Source organism: Leptopilina heterotoma, unplaced genomic scaffold (genome assembly GCF_015476425.1).
Source record: "Leptopilina heterotoma isolate Lh14 unplaced genomic scaffold, ASM1547642v1 Lhet_52, whole genome shotgun sequence".
Lineage (NCBI taxonomy): Eukaryota > Metazoa > Arthropoda > Insecta > Hymenoptera > Figitidae > Leptopilina > Leptopilina heterotoma.
In genome coordinates, this window is record NW_025111114.1 from 1,809,358 (window position 1) to 1,825,170 (window position 15,813).

The 15,813-nt window shown below is 21.5% G+C and overlaps 1 protein-coding gene across 5 annotated transcripts in view; it reads left to right on the plus strand.

Moving 5' to 3' along the window:
• Positions 1-15,813, plus strand: part of LOC122507861 (venom dipeptidyl peptidase 4) — a 607,787-nt gene that overhangs the window by 565,821 nt on the left and 26,153 nt on the right. For all 5 annotated transcript variants that reach the window (XM_043620807.1, XM_043620809.1, XM_043620806.1 and 2 more), the window contains 2 exons: positions 135-357; positions 9,962-10,149. In XM_043620807.1, the coding sequence (XP_043476742.1) occupies positions 135-357; positions 9,962-10,149 (411 nt within the window). The remainder of the gene's footprint in view (positions 1-134; positions 358-9,961; positions 10,150-15,813) is intronic.

Below are 15,813 nucleotides of genomic sequence, written 5' to 3' on the forward strand. Positions count from 1 at the left end.
ATTTCGAAAAAGTGTTAAAAAGTAAAAATAGATAATAATTATTATTAATATTAAAATAAATTATGTTTATTAATATATTTATTAATTTTATTAATTCCGTTTAATAAAATTCCTCCCTTTTTTCTGTTTTGCAGATATTATCAGGCAACATTGGAGAACGATCCAGCTCAACAGCATTTGTATCGAGTATCGTTATTGGATCGAAATTTAAAATCAGAGTGTCTCAGTTGCAATGCTAAGAGCGAATCCGATGGGGTTCGATGTCTCTATAATCTGGCCAAGTTTTCACCCGGTAATTCACACTACGTGCTCACCTGTGCTGGTCCAGGAGTTCCGGATATTTCTATCTATGACAAAGTAAGTCCCCTTTCCCCCTTTTTTCTCTCTCTCTCTCTCTTTCCACTCACAATCTCGTTCATCGAAAGTATACATCACGAGAATCGGAAGTACGCCTGATTCAAAAGAAGAGGCAAAAGACGAGAAAAGAGAGACGTGTCTTGACTTCGGGGATGAGATAGGATTTCCATCTCATATTGCCTCGTCGAGGAAAAATGAGATTTCATCTTCCATCATGCCAATGACACCCCACTCACTTCTTATCACTCCCCTGTTTTCTCAATGTGTTTCAAAATCTCTCCCAACACTCGCACAGTATTCTCCATAATATAGTCTGATTATCTATATATGAATTCTAACAAAGTCAATTTAGAAAAAATTTTTTTTTATTTTTCCTCAAACAAAAAGAGAAATAAAGAGAAAAATCAGGAATGATTTTTTCAATTTTCATATAGAGAAATATGAGAAAAGAATTTTTTTTATTTGAGAAAAGACTATTCAATTTAAAAAAATTGAATTTAAAAATATTAAAATTTAGAAGAAATAAATTTTTTAAGACTTTTTTCAATAAATTTCGATTGTCTGCTAGAAAGCGAATGGACCTACTACTATACTTAAATTTGAAATAAAATTATTACTATTATTTAATAATTAATAATAATTAATATTAATAATATTAAAAATTAGAAGAATAGTACATTGTACAACTAGTGGCGAAAGTGTGATTTTTCGAGAGTGAAGTTTGCGGCTCGAGCGTAGCGAGAGCAGCAATCACTCTCGAAAAATCATTCTTTCACCACGAGTTGTGCACTACGTTTTCTCCAACGCCTTGCGAGGAAAGGTTTCTTCGTGAGTTTCGTATAATTTTAATTAAAAATGTTTTTATGTTTAATATAATAAAAGACAAATGTTTTGAGTGGGGAAGAAGTTAGATACAAAATAAATCTCGGTCAAAGAACAAGAAAAAAGAATAAATTCATGATTTACTTTCGCCACGCCAAATTTACTTTCGCCACGCTGAATTTACTTTCGCCACGCCAAATTTTACTTTCGCCACGCTCTTCAGAGCAGTTGAGAAAAGTTCTACTTTCGCCACACTTTTCTACCAAGAAAAGTACTCCTTTCAGAGCAAGTGTTGGAGAAATAAGTTTTTAATGAATTTTCTCAAAAAATTTCGATTTGTCTGCTAGAAAACGGGTGGACCTGCTACTACTTAAAAGTTAAAATAAAATATTCTATTCTTCAAGATTGTGTCAGTCTCAGTCCCCACTAGAAGTCAGGTAATTTTCCGATGACAGAAATATTAAAAATTAGAAGAAATAAATTTTTAATGAATTAATTAATTGATTGTCTGCTGGACAATGTTAAATAAAATTCGCAGGGTTGATACACAACCTGGAAACCTGGAAAACCTAGAAATGTCAGAGAATTTTATAAACCTTGAAAAAACCTTGAAAAGTCAGGGAATTTTGATCAAAATCCTGGAAAATTGTTGTTTTCTAAAGTTATTGTGTTTATTCCTGAAATCTAATTTCAATTAAATATTTTAAAATTAATTCAATTTTAAAAGAATTGCGTTTACAATTTTTCATAAACAGATGAACTTAAAAAGATTTTGATTAAAAATTTTGTAAAATTTCAATTTTAAATGAATTGAATTAGAAATATAAAAAAACTTAGATTTAAAAAAAAATTTAAAACTAAAATTCTTCTGAAATTAGTTAAATTTTTTAACTAGTTTTATTAAAAATAATGGATTTATAGAAGAATTTTAGTTAAAAACACTAAAACAAATTGAATTTTGAAGCACTAACAAATGATTGCAGAAATTCAATTATTTTCAAAAGTAGTAAAATTCTTCTCAGAAATTTAATTATTTTCAAAAATTTTAATTAAATTCTTGGCAAAATTTGAATTATTTTCAAAAACTTTCATCAATTCAATGATTTTTAATATCTACTACTTTAATAAAAATTCCTAAAAGAATTCAATTAGTTAAAAAAAATTTTAATAAATTTCTACGCAAACATTTAATTATTTTCATAAATTATAAAAATTTCACAGGAATTCAATTATGTTTAAAAATTTACAAAAATTCTCATCAAAATTTCAATTATCTGTATAAATATAAATAATTAAATTTTTCTTTGAAATTAAATTATTTTTAAAACTTTTAATAAAATTCTTGGCAGAATTTCAATTATTTTTAATAAATTTTAGTTAAAAACACGAAAAAAATTTAATTTTGTAAAAGTTATAAATTATTACAGAAATTAAATTTTTTTAATTTTTTTCAAAAGTAATAATACTCTTCGTAAAAATTAAATATTGTTCAAAAATAATAAAATTCTTCTTAGGGGTTCAATTATTTTCAAAAAATAATAAAACTCATTCCAGAATTTAAATTATTTTCAAAAAATAATAAAACTCATTGCAGAATTTAAATTATTTTTAATACAATTAAAAAGCATCCAATTTCTCGAAAAATGCAATTATTCTTAAGAATTTTATAAAAATTTGTCAAGAGAATTCAATTAATTAAAATTTTGTTGATAAAATTCTTTATGAAAATTAAATTTTAAGAAACATTCAATTGTTTAATAAAATATTTATTTTGATAGTTAAATAATTGAATTCTCTTAGAATTTTCTAATAAATATTGATTTAAAAATGAATTTCAAATCAAAATCTTGGAAAATTTGAACTTTTTATACTTTAAATTAAGAATTTTATAGAATCAATTATTCTCAATAATTTTTATGGAATTTTTTTTATTTACTTGAAGTTTTTAATTTCTAATATATTTAATTGAAGAATGTCAGAAAAATCGAAATTTCGTAAAATTAAATTGTAAACAAAATAATTTGATAATTCACAAAGAACTTTTTCAAAAATTATTTAAAAAAATTGACTTAAAGAAGAATTTTAGTTGAAAATTCTAGAAATGAATAATCGTACCTAATGATAAAATAATTTTTGAAGAAGTTACAGTAACAAAGTAGCAAATTTTAATTATTATAAAACATGAAGAAAGCGATCACTCCGAGTCAATGATATTCTTGTTATTGAATTTAAAATTTTTGAATATCTGAATTTCTATAAAAAAAAATGTAATGATTTTATTTAAAAATGAAGTTATTGATGTTTTGGAATAATTTTCGTTTTAAAAACCTGGAAAAAAGACATTTTTTAACCTGGAAAACCTAGTCAGGGAATTGGAAAAAAACAAATGCGTGGCAACCCTGAAATTTAAATTAAAAATTTATAAACAAAAAATATTATTGTTTTTTGCTATTAAAAATTATTTTTTTCAATCATGGACCATGAACACTATAAATTTCACTGAGGTCGTTAATTAAAATTAAAAATTAGAATTAAAAAATAAAATTAAAAATGAAATTAAAACTCATATTAAAATTAAGAGAAATAAATTTAAAAATATTTGAAAAAGAATATTAATTTATTTATTTATGCAATTGGAACATTATCAAGTAATATCAATTTCTCGATTAGATTTTCCGTTAAATAAATTTTCCTCGTTTCACTTTTTTTTCCTCTTAGTAAACAAAAGAGTTGAAATTTTACTCACTCTATATTATGACCACCGATGAGTATCACCGTAAAATTTTTACCAATTTTTAGAAAAAAAACAATGCATTTTTCAATCGTGATTTCAATATTTCTCGTTTTCTTTATTGGTGAAATTATGGGTTGTCAACTTCCCAGTTTATTGTGCGAAAAAAATGACGATTGTTGCAGTTTAATCTGTATAAGTCGTGGCAGTAAGTCTCGTGTTAAAAGAAAATGTTAATTAATTCCTCAAATTAATTAAATTTGAATAATTCTTAAAATAATTAAATTTAATTAATTCTCAAAATTAATTAAACTCAAAAAAAAAATGTTAATTAACTACTAAAGTTATTTTAATTTTCTTTCCCTTATCCTATTGCACATATTTTATCTTATTCAAATTTTCATTTTGTATATTTTCTCTAATTACAGTATTTAAATGGTGCGGATAATTTAAAATGCAAAATATCTGAAATATTCATTGTTACTAAACAAGTGTTTGGGAACTAAAAGCAATAAATGAATGTTTCTAAAAGGATATACGACTGTTTCTAAAAGCTGTATGAATAAATTAAGTTGCAAATGTAAATAATAAAAAAAAAGAAAATATTACAATATTTTTTACCATCATATACAGAATTGTAATTTTTTGAAAGAAACATTTCTTTTTTATTTTCCTGACAAGGTGAAAATTTTTTTTTCCCCTAAAGGTCGAATATTAATAAGATATCCCAGACTTTGAGTTAAAATGATGCGATTAAATTTTTTTTTGTTCTCTTTCAATTTTTTCATAGCGCGGTTTCTCACTTGAGAGTACGAATTATACACGTCAGGCATATACAGTTGAGCGTGCTCTCGTCTCTGAAGGAGTGATAAAAGAGAATATTATTAACGAGCGATCGATCCAGTTTAAACTCTTTTTCAAGAGGGACCAGACCCACTTACCAAGTCTCTGCGAAACGACGAGAGTTTGCTCTTGGACTTTTAAGTGGGTGCATATATATAGATATATATTTTTTATTCTCAAGACCCTTTCATTTTATTACCGGAAGCAAAATTGCATTTCAAATAAGTCTCATTTATTTTGTGTATATTATTTTCTTTTCTGATGATGATTTTTGAACTAAAAAAATACAGTGAAACCTGTCAAAGTGCAACTCTATTTTTTAAATTTTATTACAGTATAAACAATCGTTAAAAAAATTGTTTTATAATTTAATTTTGTAATATTTTTACAATATTTTGAAACTAAGTGATTACTAAGTGATTGAATTATTAAATAATTAATAATTCTTCTTGGACATATTTGAATATAAAAAAAATTTTTTATATTACATTTTTTATATAATTATATTATTTTTTTTTAATACAGTTGCATTCCGACAGGTTCGACTGTACTCTGAACTGAATTGCAAAAAAAAAAATTATTTCACTTTAATAACCGATAACTTGTCTATTATCCAATAAATATTTACTTGAATCAAATAATTTCTATTTAAATCAGAGAAATATTTAGTTGAATTGAATAATTTCTATTTAAATCAGAGAAATATTTACTTGAATCAAATAATTTCTATTTAAATCAGAGAATTATTTAGTTGAATCAAATAATTTTTATTTAATTCCCTGATTTCCCTGATCGTTGTCAAACCTGATGGAAAACCTGACTTAATAACTAATTATGTTCCTAAAGTTTCTACAAAATATTTTTTTTTTACTGTTTTCACTCTTTAAATTTTAATTTACTAAAAATGTTTACTAATTTGAATTAGTGTCTAACTTTTGCTTTTGAATTTGTAAATTTTACTAAAGTAATTTTTACTAATTTATTAGTAAAATAAAAATAAATTAGTAAAATAATTCATTCTGTAAATATTAATTAGTAAAGCTGTTTACTAATTTCAATTATTGACTGATTTTTTGCTTTTCAATTAGTAAATTTTACCAATAAATTAGTAAAAATTAAAAAATAACAATTTTATTAGTAAAATTTACTAATTCCAAAAGAAAAAATAATTAAAATTCAACATTAACCTACTCAAACAATTTTTTAATATATAAAATAATTGTTTTTTCTTTCAGTCAAATTTTACTAATAAATTAGTAGAAATTACTATTTATTAGTAAAATCTACTAAATTCAGAAGAAAAAATACTTAATTAAAATTAAAGATTTACCTACTTAATCAAATTTTTAACACACAAAAAACTTTTTATTTTTCTTTCAGTAAATTTTACTGATAAATTATTAGAAATTACTATTTTTAATCAATTTTTTAATATAATATAAAATAATTTTTTTCCTTTCAATAAATTTTACTAATAAATTAGTAAAAATTACTATTTGTTATATTAGTAAAATTTACTAACTTCAAAAGAAAAAATAATTAAAATTGAAGATTTACTTACTTAATCAAATTTTTAACACACAAAAAAAAATTTTTTTTTCTTTTAATAAATTTTACTAATGAATTATCAGAAATTACTATTTAGTAGTAAAATTTAATCATTCAAAAAGTAAAAATAACTAAAATTTAACATTTACTTAATCAATTTTTTAAAACACAAAATAATTTTTTTTCTTTCTGTAAAATTTTACTAATAAATTATTAGAAATCACTACTTATTAGTAAAATTTACTAAATCAATAGCAAAAAGTCAGTCACTAATTCAAATTAGAAAACACTTCTATTAATTCAATTTTAAAGAAAAATATCATTTTGAATTTTTTTTTTAATAAAAAAAATTATTTTGTATATTAAAAAATTGACCAAGTAAATGTTTAATATGAATTATTTTTCCTTTTTTCCACAGTAATTCTGAAAAACAGTTTAAATAAAAAAAAATCGTTAGAAATTTTAGGAAAATAACTAATTAATTCAATTTCTAACCGCAAACGTAAAATAAATAAAGGCAATGTTTGAATAACTTAATGAAAAAGTTGATGTTAATATTCCTAATTTAATTAATTAACAGCGAGCATCTCAAAAAATGTAATAATTTACAATGAAAATTAGATTTTACTTTTAAATATTTATTTAACAAAAAGTATTTAATTTAAAAAATTTAATTTACAAATCCTGAAGGAACGAAGTTTTTGAAAAATTGTAATCAAAATATTTTTGTTAAATTCTCCAAAAATAATTTTTAAAAATTGAAACAATTGGAAATTTTGTCAAATTTCATTAAAATAAATTTTAAATTTAGAGAATTTCATTTTTTCACTTTTAAATATTATTTTTAAATATAATTGAATTTTCGAAGAATAATTGTAAATAATTCTCGTAGTTAAATTCTGATAAGAATTAATTAAACAAAATTTTCATTTGAAATTTTAGAAATTATTTAAATATTAAAAGTATTATAACAGGAATTTTAACAAATAATTAAACTTTAAAATGCTTTTAAATTGAAATCTTTGGAAATTGTAAACGTTGTAAAAGTATAATAATATTTAAATGTTTATTATAAAAAATTATCAATACATTATTTTCCTATAAAAATTATTACAGTTTTGAATAATTTTATTCGAGAATTTTATAGAATAATTGAACTTTGCAAGAATTGCAGTTGTAATTTTGAGAAATAATTAAATGCGAAAGGATTTTACTTTGGAATTTTTTTGTTACTTTAATTCCTGTGGAAAGAAATAACAATTTTGCTTATGTTTGTTTTTATTTTATGTTGCTCATCAGTTTTTTAATAATTATTTTTCTAAAGTTGTGAAAGTTTAAATGAACGAAATATTTTTTATTTAAAGTTTAAACAATTTAAAAATTACTATACTGAAATGGAAAATAATGTAAATTAAACATTTAATGTGATTAAGAATTTTTTAAATATAATTTAATCTAATTGTTTAATTAATCATAATTTTTACTTTTTTAAATTTAAAATATAATTTTGATATTTAATTAAATGTTTAATAAAAATAGCGTCGTTCATTTGAACCTTAAAAACTTTTGAAACATTAATTATTATCTCTATAATTATAAAATAATTTATTATAATTTTATTTTTACAATTATTTGTTATAATTTTACTTTTATAGTTATTTGTTATAATTTAGTTTTTTTTATTTATTTATTTCAGTTTACAGTTGTGAATTGAAATATTTTAATTTTTCAATTAACAAGTATTTTAAATTGTATTTAAACTATTTTCAATATTTTAAGTTCATAAAAGTATATTTTTAAGTTTTTAAACTATTTTTATTTTATGTATTATGTGATTAATAAATATTAATTATCAAATGAACTTTAAAAAAAAATAATTATTATTTTTATTTTAATTTAAAAAAAAAATTTTTTGCAGATACTTTTCTAGAATTCTAGAAGAGAAAACAGCGTTAGAAATGTGGCAAGTTCCACAATTTTTCTTCAAAAAAAAAACCATTCCCCTTTAAGTTAAAAGCACCCTATTTCTTTTTTCTTGTCTACAAATAAAAAACAAATTCCACTTTTTCTCAGTGAAAGAGAGAGAAATTTTCGCTTCTCCAATATATCATTACTGGCTCTCACTCGCATGGAACGTGAAAATATAGTCACGTAGAAACGTGTTCATGGCTTGATCGTTATGATCCGTAGAGTGCAGAAAAAGATATGGCAAAAGCTTGAAAATATAGAGATTGAAAAGTGGAGGGGGTATTATAAAAGGGGTGAAATAGACGCACCATGAAATAAAATTTGCAATCCGATTCAACGTTACAACCCCATGCCGACCTCGGATCACGATGTTTATATAGCAAATCACGACTACAAACCGGATATGTAACAGGTGTTATAGGAGAAAAACGTGTCACATGAAATTCAGATGTTTGCACAGATGGCGACCATAACTTCCTCTTTTTAAATAATTTTCCTTTTGCTTCGGAAAAAGAAACAATTTTACTAAACAATTTCAATTCTCATCATTTCTATCGTAATTGCAGTAAATTCCATTATTGTGGAATAAATTACAAATTACCAATAAATCGAAAGCATTCAAACAAAATTTTTCCTTCTTTTTTTAGTTAAAACCGATGTTTTAACTTTAAACCAAAATAAAATATATTTTCGAATTAAATACAATGAGAAAAAAATTTATTTCAATTAAATAAATATTTGATTGAATGAATATTTGATTAAATGAATATTTAATTAAATGAATATTTGATTAAAGTAAATATTTATTTGTTTCAAGTAAATATTTTTTTGTCAACAAGTAATCGTTTATTTGAATCAAATAAATTTTTTTCAAAGAATAATTATTTAAACAAACGTTCATGAAGTTCATGAAGTTCATAACGTTTATAAAATCAACGATTTCAAAAGAAAAATATTTTTATAAATTTTTGTATAGAAAATATTACGTTCAATTTTTTGAATAATAATTTACAAAAGAAATATTTGTGAATAAAACATTTTATTCTCATTAGTAGGGAAAATGTTTTTTTCTTTCAATCGTTGTTCACCGACGCGACTTTCAAACAAATAATATTTTTATATCAAAGCAGTACATTTTTTTTTTATTTTATAATAAAGCTTATAAACCGACTTTAATTAAACGAAATCATGTAAAATTATTTTTGCATTTCAATATTATTAAATATGTTTTCTCAGTCTATTCATAAAAATCTCTCATAGAATATTTTCCAACGAATTTTACACAAGAACGAAATTAAATTCAAAAATAAAGTATAAAAGCTTTTCGATTTTTAATTACAACAACATCTATACATGAAATACTTCAAAGAAATCTATAAATTAAATAACTGAAAAATATTTTAGCCAAATTATAAGTCCACTTTTTTCACAATTTATTGTTACACAAAAAATTGTCATTCATTTTTTACTTTAGAAAATAAATAAATAATAAAAGTAAAACTAAAAGTAAAAATAGAAAATTTTAAATAGAATATTGAAACGAACATTTTTTTTCTAAACAAAACGAAAATACGAAGCAAACAAAAAAAAAAGTATTTAACAAAGAAAAAATCCATTTAGAAAAATGAATTTTTAAATATAAATCACAATGGAAATGTTTTTTTTTCACATTTGTTATTTATTGACTTTCAGAAATCGAATAAACTATTTTCTTGGGAGGATAATAGAGCCGTGGCGGAAATATTGTCTGTGAAAGCACAGCCAATCGTGAAGAGACTCAAAGTTCCGGTTCCCGGTGGATTTGAGGCTCAAGTTCAATTAATGATTCCGCCAGGTGTCGATATTTCCGGTTCAACCAAATATCCGATGTTGGTTTACGTGTAAGTACAATACTATTATTTTTCCTTTTCTTCCATCAAAATATTATAAAAGAAAAAAATATTAAATTCTAAAAATTTCTGCAAAATACTATTTTTTTAATCACGTTTTTTGTTTATTAATTTATTAATTATTATTAGTATTAATAATATAAATTAATTCTTCAAATAATATTTATTTTAAATCACGTTTTTTGTTTATTAATTTATTAATTATTATTAGTATTAATAATATAAATTAATTCTTCAAATAATATTTATTTTAAATCACGTTTTTTATTTTTTTCAGCATTCAATTATTTTTATTATTTTTACTCTCTAAATATAAATTAAAAGTTGTCTACTAACAGAGTGCAGATACGTTACCAATTAACAATAATTAATAAATATTTTCTTGAATTTTTAATAGAAAATTAATTTAATATTAAAAAATAATTAATTTCATGGTAAAACATGTCCTAATGATTGGGTTTTAAATATTTTTTCTAAAATTTTCATTGTTCTACAATTCGAAAAATGTAGAAACCATCAATTAATTAATTAGAATTATTATTATTATCATGTTTACTAAATAATCTTATAATCATCATTTTTATTATTTTTATTAACATTATTATTAATATTATTTTATATTATCATTGTTACTTTTTATATTATTACTTTTTATATTATTATTTTTAATTTTATTATTTTTTTTTTCAATTATATTACTCTTTATCTCAATTAAATTGGAAATAAAATAAAAAGTTCTAATTTAATGACGAATATTGTTCAGAACTAAATGAAAAATAATAATAAAAAAAAAATATATATATACACACATTTTTTTCTCTGTTTCACGTTATCAGAATTTAAAAACAAAAAATATTGAAAAGCATCAACTGATTTAATTTAAAAGCGTCAATTCACTTCGAAACTAAATGTTGGCTTAATTGGATGTCAATAATTTTTCCGTTAAAAGCAATCAAATGTCAACACATGGATTTACGTGACTCCAAATTACAAATGTGCAATTGCAAAAACATTCAATATATAGGTCATTTACATTTGAAAATAAATTTCAACCCCCGAACCAGAATTGACAGAATTCGACAACTTTTGCCATTAAAAAAGTTATATATACAAAAACATTCTTGTTATTCGATAGAAAATAATTTACAACCAATTGTTTAAAAATTGCTTTTATTTACTTTGTTGAAGAAAAAAATTTTCATTTTTAAAATTCAATTTCAAAGAAAGAAAAATGAATACTTTCATATAGTTATTCATTTTTAGTCCATTCATTTTCTTTTGCGTGTATAATATTTTATCCAAGTATAAAAACATTTCGTAAATTAATTTTTTCTGCGCTAAAAAAAAAAAATTAAAATATTCTGCCTCTGACGTGAAAAAAATAAACTTTACACTTTACAGTAAAGGACGATTGATAATGATGGCGTCAAGATAGGAAGAAAAAAAAGAGTACTAAGAAAAAAAAAAGGTGAAGGTTGCTTTTACTAGAGAATGGAAAAAAAGGAGGCAAAGTTGGAAGAGTTCAGAAAACTTACACTTAAGTGCTTCCTTTGAAAACAGGCAGTTTGCCATAAAGTATGTAGCTACATGTGTATACGCACATGAAGAGTTCTGTCGTTACATTTATGCCTTGTTGGGTGTTCTTGAAAAGAAGGTTGGGTGTCAAGAAATGAGATAGAGGATGGGAAATGTTACTTTATGCATCGGAAAAGCTGAGTTAGATATATCCATATATATATACATAAACTCAAGTGTAGTCATTGGATATCGAACCAAGTACCCTTCTACTCTCTCTCTCTCTCTCACTCTCTATAGAGAGAAGAACCTAGTTTTCAAAAGCTACTAATGACACGCAGGGACAAAAATTTATTATCAATATTTTTTTTTTCATCAATCTCATATTCTGAATATTTGCATATATTCACAGCACTTCATATTGAAAGGAAATTCTCGAGATTTTATCATTTCCTCTTCAGGGAGTCTATAATTTCAGGTATATAAAAAAATAACTGTAAATTAAAAAATAAAATAAATAAATTATAACAATCATTTTTCTTAAATAAATATTTAAATACTTATTGTTAACAATAATTTCTATTTATATAATTTACAGTTATTTTTTTAAGTATATGAAATTATTGAATCCTTGAGGAGAAAATTTGTGAATTTCAAAATATTAAAATATTTTAAAAGAAAATTTTGTCCTAACGTCTTCTTATTTATTTTCAATATTATTAATCAACAGTCACTAAAATGTTTTATTTATATCAAAAGTAATTTATTTGAGTCAAATAAAATATATCTTGATCGCTTAGCCTTCTAAATTATATATTTATTTTAAATAAGAATTATATTCGAGACAAATAAAATTTCAGAAAAATAAAAATTTATTTGAATCAAATAAAAAAAATTATTTAAACCAAAAAATTTAGTTGATCATAAAAAAAATTATTTGATCAAAATAAAATTCATTTGAACCAAAAACAAAAATTAGATAAATTGAACCAAATAAAAGTCATTTGATAAAAAAAATTAATTGGAACCAAAAAAAATTAAATTGAACAAAACAAAAATTATTAATTCAAAATAAAATTCATTTCAACCAAAAAAAAATAGATAAATTGAACCAAATAAAAGTTATTTGATAAAAAAAATTCATTTGAACCAAAAAAAAATTAAATTAAACCAAATAAAACAATAAGTCATTTGAACAAAAAAAATTAAATTAAACGAAATAAAAGTCTTTGATAAAAAAAAAATTCATTTGAACCAAAAAAAATTAAATTAAACCAAATAAAAATCATTTAAACAAAGTAAAAGTCATTTAATTAAAAAAATTCATTCGAACAAAAAAAAAGAATTGACCCAAATAAAAAAAATATTTAATTGATCCAAATAAAAATTATTTGAACCAAGTAAAAGTCATTTAATAAAAAACAATTCATTTGAACCAAAAAAAAATAAATTGAACCAAAAAAATTGACTTGAACCAAAAAAAAAAAATTAAATTAAATCAAATATAAGTTATTTGAACCGGACAAAAATCATTTGATCAAAATAAAATTCATTTGAACCAAAAAAAGATAAATTGATCCAAATAAAATTTATTTGATAAAAAAAAATTCATTTGATAAAAAAAAAATTCATTTGAACCAAATAAACATCATTTAAACCAAAAAAATTAACTTTAACCAAAAAAAAAATTAAATTGATCTATATAAAAACTAATTGAACCAAGTAAAAGTCATTTGATTACAAATTCATTTGATCAAGAAAATTGAATTGAACAAAATAAAAAAAAAAATTAAATTGATCCAAATAAAATTTATTTAAACCAAACAAAAATCATCTAAACCAAGTAAAAGTCATTTAATAAAAAAAATTTATTCGAACGAAAAAAAATTTGAATTGAACCAAAAAAAAATTATTCTAACCAAACAAAAATCATTTGATCAAAATAAAAATCATTTGATAAAAGAAAGTCTATTTAAACCAAAAAAATTCAGTTGATAATAAAAATCATTTGATGAAATAAAATTCATTTGAAACAATAAAAAAATTAAATTAAACAAAATAAAAATCATTTGATCCAAACAAAAATCATTTCATCAAAATAAGATTAATTTGAACAAAAAAATAGATAAATTGATCCACACAAAAGTCATTTGAAAACAAAAATTCGTTTGAACCAAATAAACATCATTTAAACCAAAAAAATTCACTTGAACCAAAAAGAATTCAATTGAACCAAAAAAAAAATTAAATTGAACTAAATAAAAATTATTTGAACCAAACAAAAATCATTTGATCAAAATAAAAATCATTTAAACCAAAAAAATTCACTTCAACGAAGAAAAAAATTGAACAAAATAAAAATCATTTGAACCAAGTAAAAGTCATTTGATAAAAAAAAATTGAATTGAACCAAATAAAAATTATTTGAACTAAACAAAAATCATTTGTTAAAAATAAAATTAATTTGAACCAAAAAAAATTGAATTGAAACTAATAAAAAAACCAAATTGATCAAAATAAAAATTATTTGAACTAAGTAAAAGACATTTAATAAAAAAAAATTCATTTGAACCGAAAAATAATTGAATTGAACTAAATAAAAATTATTCTAACCAAACAAAAATCATTTGATCAAAATAAAATTCATTTGATAAAAAATAGATAAATTGAACTAAATAAAAGTCATTTTATAAAAAAACAATTCATTTGAACAAAAAAAAAATTAAATTGAACCAAAAAAATTTACTTGAACCAAAAAATAATTAAATTGAACCAAATAAAAATCATTTGAACCAAGTAAAATTCAAATGATAAAAAAAATTCATTTTAGCAAAAAAAAAATTGAATTGAACCAAATAAAAATCATTTGGTTCGTCAAATAAAATTAATTTAAATCAGATAAAACTTATTAGAAATTCATTGACCCGAAAACAAAAAAAATCTATCGTCCCCTATTGATTTTAATATATTATTTTTTTAAATCTCATATTTTGCAATTTTTCCAAGACACTTAAAATGACTTTGAGGGAAAAGTAGATTTTTTATTTCAAGTCTTTTGTGATTTATTTTCTTTTGAGTTTACCTTCTCACTTTCCAAGTAATTGAGTTCTTCATGAGGAACGAAAATTTCTCTCTCTTTCTCTCTCTGTCCCTCTATAGATAATGTTCTTTAAGCATCTTTTTTTTCTGGGGGTTTTTCTTATCTGTATTTTCACGCGATTCTCAACATTATATACCAAATAAAGGGAATGACACAGAACTTAAGGCAAAAGTGTGAACATTCATTATTTATCATTCCCCTCTTTCAAACATTCTGCTTCCTGAACAATTCTTTTATCACCTTAATAACATGCTTTCTTACTCCATAAAACAACATGAAAACTTTTCCAATTCTTTATCAACTTCAAGCTTATATTCAGTGAACGACTTAAACTACTATCAACCATAAGATTATCATTTAAATTACTTTTAGGTATATAATTGCATATTTATTTTCTTTATTCAAATAAATTATTGTCCGCAGTGTTTTAATTTGATTTGAATTCAATTCATTTTTAATTAACCAGCATTGGGTTTATCATTGATTTGGTTATTCATTTAAATTTAATTAACATTCAATTTGACAGTGATTGTTTATTCTTGATTTGTTTGTTCAATCCAATTTTATTAATTTTTTTTTTTTTTAGTTTATTCATTTAAATTTAATTAACTTTTAATATTTTCCAGTGATTGTTTATTATTGATTTGTTTCTTCCTTAAAATTTAGTTATTTTTTAATTAACCAGTAATTGTTTATTATTAATTTGTTTCTTCATTAAAATTTAGTTATTTTTTAATTAACCAGTAATTGTTTATTACTGATTTGTTTAATATTTATTGGTTTATTATTTATCTCTTTATTACTTATTTGTTTATTCTTTATTTGTGTATTAATTAAATTTGTTAATTATTTATTTCTTAAATCTTTATTTGTTAATATTTATTTCTTTATTATTTATTTCTTCACTCTTTATTTGTTAATATTTATTTGTTAATATTTATTTGTGTATTAATTATTTGTTCATTAATTATTTGTTCATTATTTATTTATTTATTTTTATTATTTATTCGTTCAATATTTATTCAATTATTTAATCGATT